Source organism: Ooceraea biroi, chromosome 11 (assembly GCF_003672135.1).
Source record: "Ooceraea biroi isolate clonal line C1 chromosome 11, Obir_v5.4, whole genome shotgun sequence".
Lineage (NCBI taxonomy): Eukaryota > Metazoa > Arthropoda > Insecta > Hymenoptera > Formicidae > Ooceraea > Ooceraea biroi.
The window spans coordinates 12,848,338-12,868,115 of record NC_039516.1 but is presented as its reverse complement, the minus strand read 5'-3'; the positions used below and the strand labels follow the sequence as shown (position 1 = coordinate 12,868,115).

General features: G+C 39.4%; 2 protein-coding genes across 4 annotated transcripts; one reads left to right on the top strand and one right to left on the bottom strand.

Annotated features, from left to right (window-relative positions):
* Positions 1-82: 82 nt before the first annotated feature.
* On the top strand, positions 83-19,778 carry LOC105275309 (GPI transamidase component PIG-S). The gene is made up of 9 exons (XM_011332057.3): positions 83-504; positions 15,738-15,968; positions 16,611-16,808; positions 17,200-17,415; positions 17,730-17,918; positions 17,970-18,108; positions 18,288-18,435; positions 18,556-18,902; positions 19,056-19,778. The coding sequence occupies exons 1-9, from the start codon at positions 360-362 to the stop codon at positions 19,219-19,221; spliced, it is 1,779 nt and encodes a 592-aa protein (XP_011330359.1). The 5' UTR covers positions 83-359; the 3' UTR covers positions 19,222-19,778.
* On the bottom strand, positions 877-15,653 carry LOC105275308 (protein I'm not dead yet). 3 transcript variants are annotated; one of them, XM_011332053.3, is made up of 10 exons: positions 8,255-9,445; positions 4,153-4,217; positions 3,975-4,089; positions 3,555-3,826; positions 3,204-3,318; positions 3,059-3,120; positions 2,774-2,899; positions 2,204-2,533; positions 1,739-2,117; positions 877-1,650 (listed from the first exon to the last, which is right to left on the bottom strand). In XM_011332053.3, the coding sequence occupies exons 2-10, from the start codon at positions 4,206-4,208 to the stop codon at positions 1,399-1,401; spliced, it is 1,707 nt and encodes a 568-aa protein (XP_011330355.1). In that variant the 5' UTR covers positions 4,209-4,217; positions 8,255-9,445; the 3' UTR covers positions 877-1,398. The 3 variants fall into 3 exon arrangements, with proteins under 3 accessions (XP_011330355.1, XP_011330357.1, XP_011330356.1); XM_011332055.3 differs by lacking the exon at positions 8,255-9,445 and adding an exon at positions 14,932-15,653 and having other exon boundaries at positions 1,399-1,650; XM_011332054.3 differs by lacking the exon at positions 8,255-9,445 and adding an exon at positions 14,325-14,871 and having other exon boundaries at positions 1,399-1,650.

Below are 19,778 nucleotides of genomic sequence, written 5' to 3'. Positions count from 1 at the left end.
TAGTTCATGATTAATTTATTTGAGAAAACGCTTGTACCGCCATCTTCCGAAGAGGAAATAACTAAAATAGATTCGGATCTTTTCGCTTGAGTTTCCGCTCTTTGGATCCGGTTTGAACGTTAGTGATAATTGATAAGAGTGTGTGTTCGTATCCATTCATATCGTGATTAAATTACTGAAAGTATTTTAAGTTTATTAATGTTATTTATAGCAAAATAATCGCGAGAGATGTCACGTTTTATCAGCGCTACGTGTTCTTATGATACGCGCACTACTACACGATTTTTCACGACTGAACGCGGTTCATTATAGGTTAGATTCGTTATGTCTACCGTGTTTATCTTTCGGCGGTTTCGTGGATGTTTTCGATTCTTTTCGTGCAAGTGCCATTAGCATTTTTGTCAAGTGATTTGTGTCTTTTGCTTCCAATCACGGGTCATCGTGGTCAGCGGCGGAAAATGACGGAAGAGATGGAAAATGTCAATCATGACTCCAGCGCGGATGGTAAGTGAAATTATTATACGTGCAGTCGTATGTAGATTATTGCAATTTTAGTGTCATTATATGTGTTGTATTTCATGTACAAGTCCTTCATTAATTTTTAACAGACCGATTGTAAAATTTAATAACATTATTTCGCTATTTGATATTTATTTTACCTTGTCTTGTTTTCTTTTTAATTTTACAAATTAGGACGATAGAGTTTGTCATCGTTGTGAGCGAATTATATAACTATCATAAATGATAATCAGAAAAGTTTGAAAGGACAGTTATTTACAGACAAATGATTGATGATTAGATTGATACATTATTGTCACATGATTGCCCACTGCTACTTATTTAATACATTTTCCTTAAATGTAATCTCTCAATACGTAAAAGTAATGACACATTTCTGAATCTTTTTATTGGCATGTAATATATTACATTAGTATTGTCAATGAGTGAGACAAAGTACAAGAGTGGAAGACATCTGACATCCAGATATATTAGATATATAAAATATTTCATGGAGAACGTATCACCCTGCGAGACTAGTCTAATGATATACACTTGTCATCGCTTCGATATGTTACAAGTATTGTTTTATCGATAGCATCGCTAACAAACAGTTCGCTAAGAAGTCCGTAGTCTTTTGATGCGTTTTTTCTCGTCACGAGAGCTCGTTCGCATTCAGGAGACGAGTCTGTCTCTTTAAAGCGTTGCGTATCTTTGGAATTTGCATGAGAAATGTCGATAGAATGATGATTCGCGTGCTGACGAAATGAGGATGTTGGTGTACGTGTGAAGAATACTCTTCTCATTACGAAAGCATTCCCCACTTTGGTGGAACGGTGAATAAATAAATAGAGAGTATGAAACAAGAAGAAGAGAAGGAGAGAGATCGCACGCGAAGTGCTATGTGGCCCACGCAGGGAATTCCGATAGGCTGAACACGTATGTGCCCCACGTGGAGAACGCCGCGGCGGTGATGACGAGCGTGATGATGCTGGGTCCGATGCCAGCGATTATAAAGTCCTTCGTCCTTATGTGTCCCGCAGCACTGGCGATCGCGTTCGGCGGGGTGCCGACCGGCAAGTGGAACGAAAACGAACAGCAGAGTGCCGCTGGCAGCATCAAGTATAGAGGATGTATCTTAATGGCTACACACTAAAAGAAAGAAAGAACAATTAGTCTGTGAAAATTGAGTTTTTAAATTTAAGAAGTATCATTCACACGACGTTCGACGTTTACTCACCATCTCTGCTAATACTGGCAGAATAATATTCGCGACGGCCACATTGGCGGTCAGTTCTGTCACGTTCTCGGCAAAAAAGCAGACAATCAGCAGAATTGCTACCACGTCGATTTTCTGCAGACCTATCAGGGATTGACCGAGTATACCCGACAGTCCTGACGAGGTGCTACCTGCCGAAATGGCGAATCCGCCGCCCAATACAAATATCAGACTCCAGTGCATCTTCTGATGTATCATCTTCCATGTTATCAGACCAAGCGATGGTTTGGTAGGTCGCTTGCGCGGATCCTTGTCGAACGCATGCAGGAAGTCCAGCTTCGCCGGAATGATGAAGAAAAGTATCGTTACGGCCGCAGCTGCTGTCGAGTCTTTGACAGGCCTGCAAATTTCGAAATCTAAATTATTTTCCACTTTCTGTTCATGTCTATTATTAGGATCGATATCTGTTTTATGTCAGATACTCACAAGTCCGTAATATAAGTGGGCCAACCCTGCATAAATCCGGGACTTCTGAAGAACCACAGAATCACCACGAGAATGAACAAAACTCCCACGGAGGACTCATGCCATGAGATCGGTCCGAGCTCCTTATATCTTTTCTCGATAACCGCTGCCGCGACTCGTTCGCCTTGCTGCCCGATATCTATTGCTCGAGCATCCTTGCTTTTCGGTCTGAAGAGACCCATGTACATTATCTGCAGCCACAACCACGTGAGGAAGCCCATCAGCAACATGGGTGGCACTGAATAGAGCATCCAGGAAGCAAAATTTATGCCGGGACTATCGGGAAAGCGTCTGAAAGTGAACGTAAATTATAGATACGATATCTCTTAGAAAAAACCTCTTAGATTCTTTGTAAGAATCTTGAAAGAAACATGAGTCTCTTGAAAGAATGTTAACAGGACCTTGAAACAATCAAGAAAATTATCGACGTACAATTTTCTCTGAAGTTATAAATATCGCGAGGCATACGTCGACAGCGACACTAAAAATAGTCCGATTGCGAAACTTATACTATTTACTGTTTGCACGTACTTCTCAAAGAAGCCTTTCAACGTTAGATTGGTGCCACTCCCGACGATAGTGCCGATACCACCGAGACTGGACGCATAAGCTGCGACGAGATAGTACACCAAGGTGCTGTTTGTCGGTCTTTTATTCCTAAAAAAGGTGGACGCATCTAGATAATAATTTCTAATAGTGGCAGTAGATATTAAAAATAAAAGTGAATTTAATCAAACAACATTATTCAGATACTGATATGGAGATCAAAGAAATCAAGAACAGGAGAAAAGGTAATGAGTAACAAGAGATACTTACGTTTCACCGCCTTCCTCTTCGACCGCTGCCTCATCTTGGATGAACATGTTCCCGAGTCCTTGCTGAAGAATTTAGAACATTATTCTCCTTCGTGTTTTATCGCGGATAGTGAACGACGATTTCTCCGGAAAAGATGGAAACTTACCGCTTCAAGTTCCATGAGGACGGTTTCCATTATGGGTATCATCATGGCAGTCGCAGCAGTGTTTGAGATCCACATTGAGAGGAACATCGTCACGAAGAACAGGCCTAACGTCAGCCTAGAAACAAGAAATTGTGTGAAAGTTCATCTTATATTCAATTCAAAAAATATTTCATTGTCAAAAATCAAGTATTATTAATAAATTTGTTATTCAATAAATCCTTATTCAATAAAATATTTAATAGAATATTTTATATAATGATGGATGTCATCAGGAAGCGAGTCTCGTGAGAGACACGAGTAAGACTTTGAAAACTGAGACACACGTGAAGAATATTGAATAAAAAAAGGCACCTTCGATGACTGCAGCCGATGGTCTTGATAATGAGCAATGCGACTCGCATATGCAAACCGGAATTCTCAATGACTACCGCGATCACCAGGCTGCCCAGGAACATCATCGTAGTGTCGTTCATATAACACAAGCAGGTTTCGTTGGTGGACATGATACCCAGCAGCGGGTACAAGACTACCGGAATCATGCCCGTGATGGGCAACGGTAGGACTTCGGTTACCCAGAACATCGCCATCAACGCGACTATGTACAGACATTTCATTGCGAGTGGCTGCGTTCAGAAAAAAATGAACCTGATTATTTCGATCTGAATCTAATTTATTTATTATTTACTTTATGTTCCAATTTCTTTTTCAATTTCTAATGTTTCGCGTATACCATTCATTTAAAATTGAATGTGAACGCTGTCGTAATTGTACCTTATCGCTCTCGATCGTCAGTATCGGGATCAGAATTAACGGCCATAATACCACGACAAATGATTGCCAGTAAACTCTGAGGAACCTTAGTAGCAATCTGCAGAACCCGACATTCCTGAAATTATGAAGAAATAACGATAAAGATGCGCGTTACGAATTGAGAGAATGATATGCTTACCCTATTTCCGCGGATTCAGCAATTTCCGGATACGGATCCTCGGATCTCGTGGCCATTGTTCTTTACTGAAATCAAGAATTGTGTGTGAACACGTTAGGATATTAATTTTCGAGACTAAGAATTCGCGTGAGCACAGATTTTAAGGATATTTATTTCCCTTTAATTATCTTAAAAATTCAACTTATTTAATTTATTCGATTTAAACTATATTTTTTCACTTTCACTCTCATCCATCAATCTCACCTCATACAATTTATTATTTTCTTTCTTAATTGTTTACTCGATAATTGTTTCAATTAATTGCGGGTAATTATGAGGCCCTTATCGCGGTATATCGACCTTAATAAAACTCAGGCACAAAAGCCCCGAATCGGATCGAGGATCTCGCGGTATTGTTCTCTCATGACCTTCGCAATTTTTGCATGTATGCATATGCAACATCGTCGTTTCCGTTTATGTGACACCGGTTATGCGCCCCCCCTCGTGCAGGGGCATACGCGTATACAATTGGTCGTCCTCTTTTTCTCTCGTTCGTTTTTCTCCCGCTTCATGCCGCTTAACCCGCCGTTTAATCGAGGTGACATCGCCGTCTATCTGGGGTCTCTCATGGTCGTTTAACCCTGCGCCATTTACATCAATAACAATGCATCGGACTCATTGTTCCGGGGCGAGTGTTTTACGGCGGAATTATCGTGCGCAAAATCGAATGTTCGGACGTATTTTGCGGGGCATCGAAAGCACACGTGTAATGTGATGCATGCTAAACACTTGCTCAACACAGAGTCGACGTGAGATTATGAACACTCTCAGCAGAAAATTTGCGTGCTATAGTGGACTGCAATATCTCGCACGATTCTTGCTACGTTAAGGGAAATCAAATTATTGATAATTCCAAAGACATTCGACAATTTTTATAACTTGCAAGACGTGTCGAATTTACGGCAATATATTCTACATGATGATTTCGTGTTTAACTTACATTATTTATAAGAATATTTGTCACATGATATTTTTCGTACCAGATTTTTATGTGAAATTGCCAAACGTCACTTGTTGCGTTATCTTGACAAACAATGACAAGGAATTGATGATCGATAGCGGTATTACGAAAACGCGACGTTAATCACATTAGCCGCAATTGCTAAAGGACAACGGATCGCTTTTGTACATTTCATTTATGAACCATTAATCTTGCAAAAGTGCAATCAGATGAGGTTGCAGCAGATTATCTTAATAAATCATGAATTGATCGATAACAATCTGACGCAACGCTTTCCGAAGCAATTGAAATTTATTAATTTTATAATAATTAATAGCGAATGATTTGTGAATCATCTGAGGCGTACCATGCATGCTTAACTAATGACAGAACTAAAGGGAGTTAAAAATAAGGATTTTATAGACGATTTCTATATGAAAAGACGGAATTGATAAGTAACAATTAATTACTTTACTGTTAATCATATTTGTGAATTTTTCAGACTCGAATTTTGTTCGTTTATCGTCTGTGTATATACGTGTTAGGGGATTCAGAGATGCATTAGTGTGCAGCAACAAATAATGCAGGACATTCTGCAGATTCAATTAGGCATCTTTAAGAGCTCAATCTCAGGCTTTATGCTTGGTAAATGATCCACGGAGATCTTTGTGTATGTGTGCAGTGCGGGTGTACAGTCGAAGCTAAATTCGCATTATTCTCATGAAGCAGACGCAGCGAAACGTTTCTGAAGTACATGATGAAAATAGATTTCGCCGGCGGTTTATACCGCGTACCGCGTTTCCGCTATTATCAGTGAAGTCGGTGCACTGATCCTCCATCGTGTCGCACGTGCCCAGTGATTTTACTATCAATGAGGCGGCTGCTTTGATTAATGTTATGCGATAGATATTTCAGCGAGTTGCTGCGGGGCCTGTCACGATCCATTCTTGCTTGTCATTATGAATTTATGCATTATATTCAAATATGAACGCTTCTGCTTGTTCTCCTTCCATTGTTCCTTCGACATTTAAGCGGTTGCAAATGCGATGTCAACGTTTTTATTCCCTTCGAGGCTGCATCTATGAATACGTTAATATAGCGAAATAATAATAGTGAAATGAAAGATGAATACGAGAATATATAATAAATCAACGAAATAAGTTGACGCAACAAGCAAGTACTGACTTGTGGGCGAAAGAATTAAGAGAACCTCCGGGATTTTCACAACCAGTTCTAGCTGGTTCTTACTCTGGAATTAATTGGCACACATAATCGCGTCATTTACCCTTCCTATCCGCAGTCTCGTCTTGAGTACTTTTTCTCTCAAGTTTCACGAAGAACGCTCAACTGCGTAATTCCATGTCATACGAATGAAAAATCGCGATATTTGCCGAGACGTCTTCGATTGGTGAAAAACCTCGCGATAAGCAGAATGGTCAATTAATGTAATTACGCATGTAACATTTAACCGTAATGTTTTGAGGAAGATAGAAGAGGATCGCATTCATTCATTGGCGTTTTCGCGTCAGCGTTAGATAATTATGATAGCAAGCAACGTATATTGCGGCAAAATTGCGCGTTATCGGTCGCATCGTTGTATTGAATCAGTAAATCACAACTGAGATATCATTTCCGTGATAAGAATATCGGCGCATCTCGAAGAGCGTGATTTTTTTCGAACTGATGCATGCTATCACGCGTTGCACGCCGACCGACTTTTCGCTGTTGGTTTAAGATGTGTTAAATATAGAACGTAGGATCGTAGGAAAGGGCGATAAAAATTAAATCAGCGGCGGTGAAATCGCGCAAGGTTCTTTTGTTGCATTCGTTTCACGCAATGTTGTGTGTATTCCATGTGCCATTGTTTATCTTAATGATTTGTTAGAGAAAGTTTTCTCGCAGGGAAAAATCTGATTATCTCGATAAAGCAGAATAATGAAAAATTATTATACTTTTCAGCAGAAATAATTATCTTTATGAAATAATCTCGACTGCATATTAAACGTGTCGCAGCGAGTTCACAAAATTATTAAAATATTTTTAAGCAGAAATAACTATCTGTATCAACAAATTTATTTGCCAATACTTTTCCAGCCAAGTACTTTTCCAGTTTAGCAAATCTATTTGCTGTCTTTTCCATTGAACGAACGCGGCAGAGATTTTTCTACGTGATCGATTCGCAATATAACATTTATCGTGCGTGTTCCCGACATCGCATTCTGATTCGCGAGATCTATCGCAAATGCGCTCGATCGAAATGCGAATCATTGCGTTTCTTCGAGTCTTGCATCCGTCATTCCCATTGATACGTCCATCAACGATGCGCACGATGTACCGTTACGTGTCGAGTATTAATCTCGAAGGATCAGCTGGGGTTAAATTCTTCTCGTTGGCGTCGAGGCTTGCAAGTAGAATTGAAAGAGAGGAGCGTTGTCGCCACTGCCGCCGCGTCAGAAATAGAAGATAAAAGCTATTCGACTTCGACTCGTTCTTTTTCTTCTCCTTTTTCTTCGCGCACGAAACTCTATGCGAAACTTAACACCGTGATCTGATGGGAAGGCTCTTGCGATCACAACGAGGTCACGAAAAAAATATACATATATTTATAGCTGCGATTAGAGCGAATTACAATACGGCGGCGCGCATTTTTTGATAAGCTGACCTGGTTTAACTCGGCCGGCGAGGATAATTCTCAGATTTCTCAGATATTTCGAACCGAATCTCATTCCAGGCTTCTGCAATTTATGTACGTGTATTTCAACTTGTACAAAATTTTGTGTGAACTTATACCGGGTATTTCACATGTTCTTATTCTACAAAAATCAACACGCCACAATCATCTCAGAATTGATAAACGGTTATGAAAATAAAATCCAAGTTCGAAACTTTGTTCGTGAATTCGAAAAGTGGGATCTTACATTCATCAGATGTCATCTTTGGAACAATAATCATTCACGCTTTCGCTTTTCCTAGAGATTTAGATATAGATATAGATGGAATAATAAGTTTAAATTAAGAATAGAAATAAGAGTGGAAATAGAAAGGCTCTAATGAGCGAGATTCAAAGAATGAAAATATATTAAACGAACAATTCGCCGCATGTAATCGGCCATGAGTACACACCTATCTCCAATTTATCGCGCGCTTCTTCAGATACCCTCGGCAACGTGATCCACTCAGGTCCACCCCCTTCGAAAAATAATGCACACTTTGCAGAATCCTCGGGCGCATAAACGGTACCGCGATCACACGTGATAAACGCAATTGCTCGCACGACGAGAACACGAGGAAGTCTAATGATCACATCGTCACCAGCAATACGAGAATTCGTTGGACGGAATCTCGTGTGAATGCCAAAAATAGGCGTCGCGATAACTCATACCACGAGGTTTTCCCTAGCGATTTCACGTCGCTCGCCGACTCGCCTATCCTCGAGATGTTCTATTCCGTGACGTTTTCCGGCGGAGCTTTTCGGCGTTGCGTTCTGTACGCACTGACCGTCCAGGCCGAAAGCACGCGGAGTTAAGGTCTGCAATTCAGGCCTCATCCCTTCTCTGCTCCTCTTTGGCGCATCCTCTCCTTCCCTGCCTCTCTCTTTTTCTCTCTCTGCCTTTGTTCGCTTATTCGTTTCTGGGAGAGGTTGTTATACTTTCTTTGGTACAGCGGGGCCTTTGAGGGTTCTGACCTGTTAACGAGCGATCGACAGTGATTCCCCGATTTCTTTCGAAATGCGCTAATCGTTACATCGGATAATATATAAAGGAAAATGAGATAATTCTTCTTGGTAAGAAAAGGCCGAGATTCTAAACTTTATCATTAATAAAAACTTATTAGTTCTTATTAGAAATATTGAAATTCGGATGTTATTAAAGGTCGATACGATAATACGATGGTGATGAAATTTTAAAATCAAATTATATATCTTACTCGCGCTCTTTTACATTACGTATTTCGATCTGGACTTTGTGATTAATTTATTCATTACGAATATGCTAATCCTTTCAGACTTTTTATTTTTATTTCTCTTAAAAACATTAATGAGGTTTTAATTAATTCGTATTTTAATATGTTTTTAACAACAAGTTTTGCCAATATGCTGATGACGATATAAAATAAACGTTATAAAATAAAGAAGATAAACTTTGCCGAGAAACTGGAAGAGCTAGTTCTCTTATCTAAAAAAATCGGTATTAGAAAATCAGAACCGGAATAATATTATTTGAATATTTCGATATCCTTACTTCCAGCTTAAGTAACAAACTCTTTAGAACTCCTTACGATTCCTCTCTCGTATCTCTTTCCTAAATCCTTGAATATTATTATTAATTACAAGTGCTATTTTTAAAGCTAACTGTGGGCAGGTTAAAACCTTGACGCTTAATGATGCGTAATTATTTATTAAATGTACAATATCCATAAAATATACAAAAATATACAAAATTGAATAATATGTTAAAACCGATGTAAGAGTAGACGCTTGAAAAAGACCGGAATCACGGACGAAACGTAGCGTTGTTTCAATAAACGATTGCCAGTTAGTCAATTTAAACCTTTGCTTTCTTTAAATATACAAACGTTTCAACTCTATTTCGGATCTTCAGTGACTGCCGTAGTGATTTTTGATGGTGGTCTTTAAATGAAAAATCTGTTATCGGCCATCATTGTCATTATTATCCTGAGAAAAACACACAAAAAAAGATCAAAATGTTTGCGTATTTTATGGATATTGTACATATTTGCACTTAATAAGTCATTAAGAAATTACGCACCATTAACCGTGTCAAGGTTCTAACTTGTCCGTTTAGCTTGGTTGAATATTAACGTATTAAATTTTATCGCTATTACTATCATTATCATAATTTTACCCTATCACCATCACTATGTTAATAAATTCATCTTGTCGATTATTTTAATGGAGAGTTTTTACTATTCCGTGTCGGGACAAAGCTCTATTCGTTGTTCTTGGCGACGCAAACTCGTCGAATGTCAATGAATGCATCGCATACATGTACAGGCAAATGGTTGAGAAAGCCGGGTTCGTAGTTGCACCTTGCTTGGTCAACAGGGAGACTTGTGCTGAGGCAGCAACAAGAAAATCTACATTCCTTCGTCCCCCAATCGGCAGCGTGCTACTGCAAGGAAGGGGCAGAGACTCGGTTATATGTAAACCAGCAGGATGTCTCCAGAGAGGACATCGATAATAAATTATTCTACCATTTTTGCCAGACGAAACAATGTCATTCGTCAAGCAGGTCTTTAAAATAGAATATGACGAATCAGCTCTATAAATTAATGGTCCTCTAAATAAGCTGTGTAAATTATTATAAATTTATTTATTTAGAAGAAAGAAGTGACTTGGCGCGGATATTAGGCATGTTCAGTGAGTTCAGTGAATTCGAATAAATAACAATTAAAAATTACGGAAGATTCGTCAATTATTTCCTTCACATCACATTAATTTATGGAATAGTTAGCGAATCATTCCTTTTGTGATGAACTTTGATTGCAGTTGGTATCGCAGTTGGTGTTCGATCATTGTATCGTTCGATCGAATCATGATTTGTTGGAAACGTTCTTTATTTTTAGTTCAGCATTATTGATTCCATACACGTTGTCTTACGTTGTTTTACTTTTGCGAAGTCAACTGAAACTTACAAAGCGAAGCAGGAACGTCGAGTTTGCATTTAGCACACGTGTAACACGTTCAAGAAATTAATTCATATTATAATCCTTATTTATTAAACGACCAGGCTGGCAATGCAATTATACAACTACACAACGTTTCGACCACATAAATTTTGGGTCCTTTTCAAGTGTGAAAATAAGATGTCACTTGTTCCAAAAAGCGACATCCAACAATAAAATAATAAAAATTCTGACAAAGGACTGGACGACTCGTCCAACCTCAGTACCGTATAGTTCAAACAAAACTGTAACTTGAACTTTTTGGAAGAAGTGACATTTTATTTTCACACTTGAAAAGGACCCAAAATTTATGTGGTCGAAACGTTGTGTAGTTTTATAATTGCATTGCCAGCCTGGTCGTTTAATAAATAAGGATTATATTGATACTGCTGGTGCTGTTTACGTTTTCTTGAGGTAATTCATATTAAATGTTCATGCAAGAAATCATAATGATAATTGTACTATTTTATTTATATCGTCAATACGTATAATTTTCTTATCATCTTTCTGTGAATTTTTGAGAATCTGAAGTCCACAGATATTACGCACGTTGCATATTTTTGATTTTCTGGAATATCGCGGAAATTGTCTGTCGACTACAACAATAATACAAACAACATTGCGATAATACGACTGTTGCGTATTTCAAAATATTTCAAGACATAATAGATATAAGTTCATGACGTTTCGCGAAGCGTTTATCTCCGTTTCTCTCTGTAAAACGTAGACTGCGAATGTAAATAATGTCATCCTGTTCGTGTTGCGTTAATTTATGCCCCGTTAATTTATGTCGCCGTTCTTTCTCCATGGAACAACCGCGGCTTTAAAAATTATGTATTTTTTTTAAGATTTATGTGTTTCTTTAACAGCTAGTAATTTATAACGTTGCTATTTTGCGTCGAATTCTGATTTGTCAGGAGTAACGTGTGAAATAAAGAAATCTCAAGTGCAAAAATCATCTTTTTGTCAATTCTGGAAGTGTACTCTGATACACTCGACTGATACACGATCAAACTGAATTGACTCCCATTGTCTCTCTAATGGTTTATTGCCCAGGTTCATTAATATTGACAAGCAACTGCTCGTCGCCAACTATTTATAACACTTTATAAGCGGCACGTCTCAATCTGTTGTCACTCACGCTCATTTCAAGTTTTAGTTTCCTAAAGAATGCATCGCTATTCTCTTATAATCAGTCACAAAGAAGGAAACTACTTTACTACTCGAAAATACTTTAATCACAATACAATTACAATAACATTCTCATTTTTTAGCTTTTAAATAATTTAAATAGTTTTCGAGCGCTACGGTTTGCGCAATTTTATGTGTCTGTTTTTCTTCTGCACCGCAAAGCGTTGCGAATTGAAGTAATCTTACGATTCTTCGAACTTAATTTTCATTTCTCAGTAAAACGGTAAAACGTACACTTTCAGAATCTGTGGCACTCTTAGCTCTATATACTCATCGCATCTTTACCGTGCAATTTTGTGATTGTGCGAGGAGAATGCTCGGTCTGCCGTTACAATAATATAATACCATACATTGATGCACTAGATTAATCGTTACGTAATAGCCTCGTTGCGCGTACTTAAGAAGATCAACGAACAAGCGCGGAACTCCTTTTTTTTACCGTATGCCACAAGCGGAATGACGCTAATTTAGGTAAACGTCCAGGAAGACAATGTCAAGCTCTAATTGTGAAGCCGTTAGTACATCCCGTATTTGTCTCGTTTCACGTAATGTAGATACGATTACGCGCTTTGTAAGCAGACCTAAAATGAATGTTGCAAATTGATCGCGGGAGAATAACGACCGATCTTGCTTGCTTGTCGATTATGCACATTTCAATAGAATTCAGAATAGAATAAACAAAAATCGCCATATTAATGAAGAATTAATTAATAATATTTTAGAATACATTTTGCTCGCAGCAATTGATTGATGTTAATATACAAATGATATCAGATTTTCAAATTTCTATTTTTATCGTTTCGACGGTAAGCCTTCTGTTTGTAACATAGTTTATCATACAACTTGCGAATGATACGAGTGACAGATTAAAATGCAATAAAACTTTAACGACGAATCATTGCGTCAATATCAATCTTTTCCACGTGCGCGCGTAGATCCCGATAGTTAAGTCCATAATGTTGTTCATAAACCTGCGATGTGATAAGTTCATGAACACATGTAGACTATCGAAAATATGTCTATCAAAAAAATATATATATATGTAAGCATGTATGTCGATACATAAAAATAAAATACGGATTGATAGAATTTAAGATGAACCATCAGATAGACGCAAATCAATAAATCTTTTTATGGATAGAAACGGAAATCGTGTATTCATGTATTCATCTGTTTTCAGATAGCGTGTTTTTTTTTACATTTCCTCTCCGCACGATTCCGCCGTTTGCGGTTAATTCGAGATATATCCGGTGTTTCTACGTAACCATTAAATCAAAGATTAACGCGCACTTAAGAGTTAATGCTACGAGATAAGTTTACAGCAACGAAGCGTCAGTCTCGTAAAATACTCATGAGTCACGGAATTAGAGAAATTGGCATGTCAATGATGCGTCCAATTGAAGTAATCGCGTTTGGATTCACGCTCGAATGTCAGCTCGAGCTGCGTTTCGATTAATTGGTTAAAAAAAAAACTCATCTTCGGCATTACATAATTTACACTTTTATGTGTCATTTCTTTGAATGCCACCAGCGGAATAACGCTGGTTTATGAAATAATGATATAATGAATATAATAAGGCTTATTTGTGTGGCTGGAGAATCGTGATGCGTGACGTTTTAATTACACATTGCTCGGTGGACGACTAGTATGTGATTTCCTTAATTACTTGAAAAACGGTGCGAAATTAAGGTGATTAATTATTCCTCGCACAGAAGGAGTGCTCGCCTGCATGCCTTCTACATACGATTTTACGACTTCTTAATCTTACTCAAGAATAGGAGAAAATTAGGCTTGCGAATATAACGTAGTGAAACATTTAAGATAAAATAAATGAAATTGGTCAATAAAATTGATAAAATATGCATAGAATTCCTAATATATCTGTTCTCATAAAAAACATATAATAAATTTGTCACGTGTTTGCATGGTCGTGAAAACTGCACGCGCTTTTCACTTTGAGAAACATGTGTGCTTTAGGAAAATTACACTTTGCGCAGAATTTGTTTCTCGCGTCAAATAACAAATAAATAGGATATGTTTCTAAGATTTGCCACAACGAAGATTAATTCATCTGAAATTGAAGTGCTATCGAATGCCACGTGCATGTGTGCGTCTCATGTCAGTTTGTTTAACCCGTTAGAGCGTTTCGCAACGATAATTTGTAAAAGCACGTACTAAATACAAACACACACACACGACATGCATACATGTATCCACAAAACATAATAGCTCTCTCTAGCTTGGAATGCATATTACACGTTTTTTACAGTACGCTTGCCGCAATTTATAATTAATATACAAAGCCAGTGCGCTTACGATTTCGCCGACCATGAGCATCCTCGTCATCGAACAACCGTGTAACGGGACTTCATAGTTTTTCTATTTGTTGATAGCTTGCACGTGATGATACCTAAGCGTCATCGGTGTCACACGGCGTGATCGGGCGTCTGTTTTAGCCGATGGCATACACCGTCATCGATCAAACAACGCGCGTGTCTATCACTACCAAGTATTGCGCGCGGCGATCGGAATGCGAGCTGAACAGATGTAATCACCTATCACCTATCAATTAGTCTGCACTTTTTGCGAGAGTCTGCATTTCATTTGACATAATGCAGCAGGCTTCTGTATTTAATATAACGCAGCGGATGACGATGCGTTCCGTGTTATATGAATCCGCGTGATGCACACCGCATGAGCTATACATATTGGGTTGCAACATATATTGGTCCCGTTTTTTAAATATTTTTAATAACATATCAGTTGTAATATATATTTCGTTATTAAAAATACTGAACAGACTAGACGAATATTTATTATAATCCAATATATATACGAAGATCGTTTGATTCCTAAAAGACGTATACGTCAACTATCATGTCGGTTCGATTTAGTGCATCTCATATATTTTCTAAAGACAAACCTCGGAGTTTGTATCGTGGATGATTCTTTTACGTTACTTTTGCGGCACATTTGTCCACACTTCTCCCTGAAAGGATTAAAATGTCATTGTTAATTTCCGGAAAACTCTCGGTGATCGGGAGAGATTGCATTTTTCACCTCGTCATTGTACATAATAATTGTTATATAATTTCGTGCGATCGTTTGGGATCGCACGTCGCCGCATCATTACGTCGTCTCCCAATTTGTTTACGAGCACACCACGATTAACAGACGAATTCACTGGATATCGGCGCGATGGCCATCGATCGTCGAAATCGGTATGCGATTGCGGCGGCCGTGAACCCGGCGTTTAGATAAAATCGCAGTCACGATGTCGCGCGCCCATGAGCTTAACATTGAACTGACGTCTCGGCACGCCCGTGCAGCAGGAATACGAACGACCAGATTGGACCCGGCTCAATTTTATCCCGAAGGCCAAGAGTGCGGTGAAAAACGGCCGCCACTGCTCTTCTACTGACGAGATAGAAATCGACGTGGATCTTTGCAAGCGCGATGGCCATTCGAGCAATTTATTTTAATTATTTACTGCAATCGATGCCATCAGTTGCAATTTGCCGAAAATATTGGGGCAATCCGCATAGTAAATATAAAACGAGATTGTAAAAATTAATAAAACTGAGTTAATAAATTAGGAAAATTACATGTGGCGTGTATGACGATTCAATAAAATAAAAACGATAAAAAAACATATATACACGTATGAACAAAATTATTAATAAAATATATGTATTAGTATATTAATACTATAATTTTATCCTTTTACAGAAAAATACAGGGTATACGCGAGCGTATCGTTCGCGGTGCTATTACTGGGGGTCGGCGTACCCCTTTGGTGGCACACCACGGCGGTGCCCCGTGTCGCGCTTCCTTACACCGGGATCAGCGAGTTATCACAGCTAGACATCAGGATCAACACGAAGATCATGGTCGCGGCGCTCTCGCGCGATCGCGCCGAGCTACTCGCGCGCGAGATCAGGCGAGCGTTTGCGAATGCTGGTGAGTAATGCTTAACCGCGACGGAAAACTCGATAACGGCCCGCTGATAACGTGAACGAGAGGAAAACGAAAACGATAGCGTGATAACACGATGCAAAATATTGACGGCGAGAATGCTCTCAAGGATTTATGTAATGTCATTGTTATGCACGACTAGTTGTTTGACGCAAGAAAATTTGTATTTTACGAATATTGAGCACGTTTCTTAGTCATTGACATTGACCCGGAAACGTGCATTGTGACTGTAAAAATAACTGGAGGACCTTTGATCTTCCTCCCTCGCTATGCTAGCTTATGAATTAAGAATTAGATCGGTTGAAGATCGGCAAGGCTGCATTGATGATTTCGATTGTATCGTCGAAGGTGAAAAGATAATCGCCACTTACATTTATACGATATATGCGACGTGCCATGAGGCACGAAACTTTAAGAAAAAAAATGAAAAAAGGAGCAAACGAGAAATAATTAAAAATAAGTTGTTAAAGAATCGATAAGAGTAATGATAAAGTCTATATTCAATGGGTTAATGGTGTAATTCTGATGCGTTTCGCGTGGATGATATTTTATTTCTCAGTCGAATGTTTTTTTTTTCAATCAGATTGGCACTTTTTTCTTATAATCTTTTGGATTTGCAATTTTCAGAGATATACGAGTTGAATGTGGAGTACCAGGTGATCTCCAACAATCTGCTCGCGTCCGCTTTCACATATCATGAGCTGGAGAAGGTGGCCTCGAACTTCGATCTGGACGTGGGCGATCTGCTCTTACTGGAAGCAACAAATCTGAATGACGCTGTTCTGGTTGGCTCCAACAGAACGCTATACTTCTCCACCGAGACAAGTAAGCTGGTCAATTCAAGCACCGCGCCCACAGTCGAGCCCGCCGTCGAGCAGCTCTACAATCAATTGCGTCTTTTGATTTGATCTAAAACTGCGTCAGAATCGCTGATCAGCTTATTGGCTTGGCACGTGTCGCAACAATATTTTCATTTAAGATGAAAGAATGTTAGAAAATGCAATATCGTGATTTACGCGTGATTAACGCGAAGCCACTGCGCTCTGACGTAGGAGCGTGAGAAAAACAATGGCTTGTATTTCCAGTGCATTGCGTATTAATCATAAATAAGAGAATAATAGTATAGAAGAGAATATTTCTTGATAAAGCTTAAAAATATAAATTCCAAAGAAGTTACTAACTTTCTTTACTATATAAAATACCACGATGTTTTCAGGTGCTGCTAAATTGATACAAGTATTGTCACAGTGGATCCTGCACGACAAGTCATTAGCTTTGACGAAGAATGCACTTGCCGAGCCCACAGTGTATAGTTTAGACGAGGAGAATAGAAGACGATTCCCAGCCAGTCCGGCATATGACGTTCTAATCACCCTAGTTAACCCCGATCCCGAGAAGCTAAAGGTCACATGGAACCTAAAAAGGATAGCTGGTACATTTACATGTAACTCGTCCACGTTCGATCGTCCACGTGCAAGATTTGTCAGGAATTTTTAGAAACTTTTCCGAATTGTAAAATTCAATAACAATTCCTATTGTTCACTGCAATACAATTTTCCATTTAATCAAAATTCTGGTTTTTTAATAATTTAATTTTCATAATCTCTATAATTTTACTTTAATCAATTTTTCACCATCGTTTTATTAATATTCATTTGTTATTATTAAATACACTAAGTCTCCAGTCAAAGAAAACGAAGTTTAATTCATATTTGAGACGTGTTGAAATTTAATTCCTCATTGCAGAGTACATGCAGCCGTTCCTAGACGAGTTGTCCATTCTAAGTAACTTCTCCGTCAAATCGCAGTGGCTGTACCTGTTACCGTTGGACGTTAATCCCAGACGGGTGCCCGACAGCAGCCCGAGTCGTCGTCACTTCGCTCTACGTGAAAGCGTCCTGCCACAGCTGGTGACGCCGTTGGAGAAGAAACTAGGTTCGTAACGCGCGCAAAAAGTACGCGCATCTACCTCTGACTCAATTTCAGCATCGCAGGTTAGTCTCCATCCGTGCATCAACCTCGTCCTCTACACGGTGCCGTGCGACAGCGCGCCTCTGCACATTTACACCCGCAGCGGACACCGATCACGGACAGACAGCAATGTGGAAGCCTTCCTGTCGCCGAGGTATCCTCCACTTTCAAATTTATTTATCTCACTATGAACGTTAAGAATTCTAATTCAATATTGACCAATCGGCTTGCGTTTCTAGCCAAATAATTTAATATTATCGAATTATATTTTTTATTAAAAAATAAATATCTTTTTAGAAGAAATTTCAACTAATTATTGCTTAATTATCGTAGATGGGGTGGTGTGGTGCTGCTTAATCCACCGGCGCACAGCTGCGAGAACGTGGGCGAGGAAGGAATTGCCACCATCGTTCCTGAGGAAACTGCCGTGATAGGCACGTTCCTGGCACAGCTCAGATTGTTGCTGGGCATCCCGGAAACGGTAAGGGCAATCTTAGAGAGGCGTGTACAAGCATCTCTGTGATCCTGCAATCGTTCGTTTAGTCGGCTAAAATACAATCCGAGTAAGAGATTATTGGCTTGCTACCGCAAACAATTTCAGAAACCCATCAGCGGAGTGACAGCGGTGCCGCTAGTGGGACTGAAGTCACGCGATTGGGAGATAGATTCCTTGCTTAGATTCCGCACCGTCGAGCAATTGACCTCAGCCAAATTGACTCTGCAATCACTGGCGCAGCTGCTCAAGGAGATCAGCAACATCGTCATCACGGACGTAGTCGGCAATAGGATCAAAACCGCGCTCGAGCTGGTGCACGAGTCCGCCGAGCGTTTGCGACACGGCGACCTCGAGCGCAGCTTCAACCTCAGCAAGGAGGCCTTCGTCACCGCCGAGGCGGCGTTTTCCGATCCTACGCTGCTGGCGCTCCTTTACTTCCCCGAGGATCAGAAGTGAGTGAAGAATGTTCAAGCACGTTGATTACACTTTCATCTCTTTTTTTTCAGGTTTTATTTTCGCGTACTCATATAAAATTAATTAGGTGACATTACGAGTCGATAAGTATGTATCTTTTAAATTACATTAACAATTTTACGGTGTTGCAGGTACGCCGTGTACATCCCCCTGTTCCTGCCGGCGATGATACCGGTGCTCTTATCGCTGAAAAATATACGGAGGTACTACTTCCCCGAGAAGGGCAGCAGCGCAAAGAGGAAGATGAGCCACGCAGAAAGCGAGAATGACGAGGACAGTGAGCCGAAGATCGGGTAGGCACTTATTTCATCGGCGATGAGGGTGATTACACGAGTGTGTTACGATCGTGCGATCGCTCGTTCGAGATCATTTTGATGAAGGATAGTATACAGCAATAATAGGCGTGTAATTTCATACATTCGTTACATACCGTTTTTATACAGACGAGATTTCGTAGCAATATATATATATATATATATATATATATAGCATCGACCGGTTTATCGCAAAGCTCTTCGAGTTTTTTCATTCACGCGTAAAACGTCAAAACCATTATCCGATCGCTCAACACGACTGATACGTAACACGCGAATTTAGGCGTTATTCAAGGCTGATTCCGTTAGACGGGATCGTCTTAACAATCATTAAGTACGAAGATAATTCTAAAAGTTTTCTCGCGAAAGTTTCGTCGCGACGATCTCGCGCGAGGAGAAACTGCCGGGAGGATACACGCGTGAGAAGCGCGACAATAGCTCGAGGAGAGGAAAATGTTCGATGAGACGTGTATGTATGTGTCTGTGTGTATGCGTGCATATATGAAAACATTCGCACAATAAAGAAAATGTAATAAACGA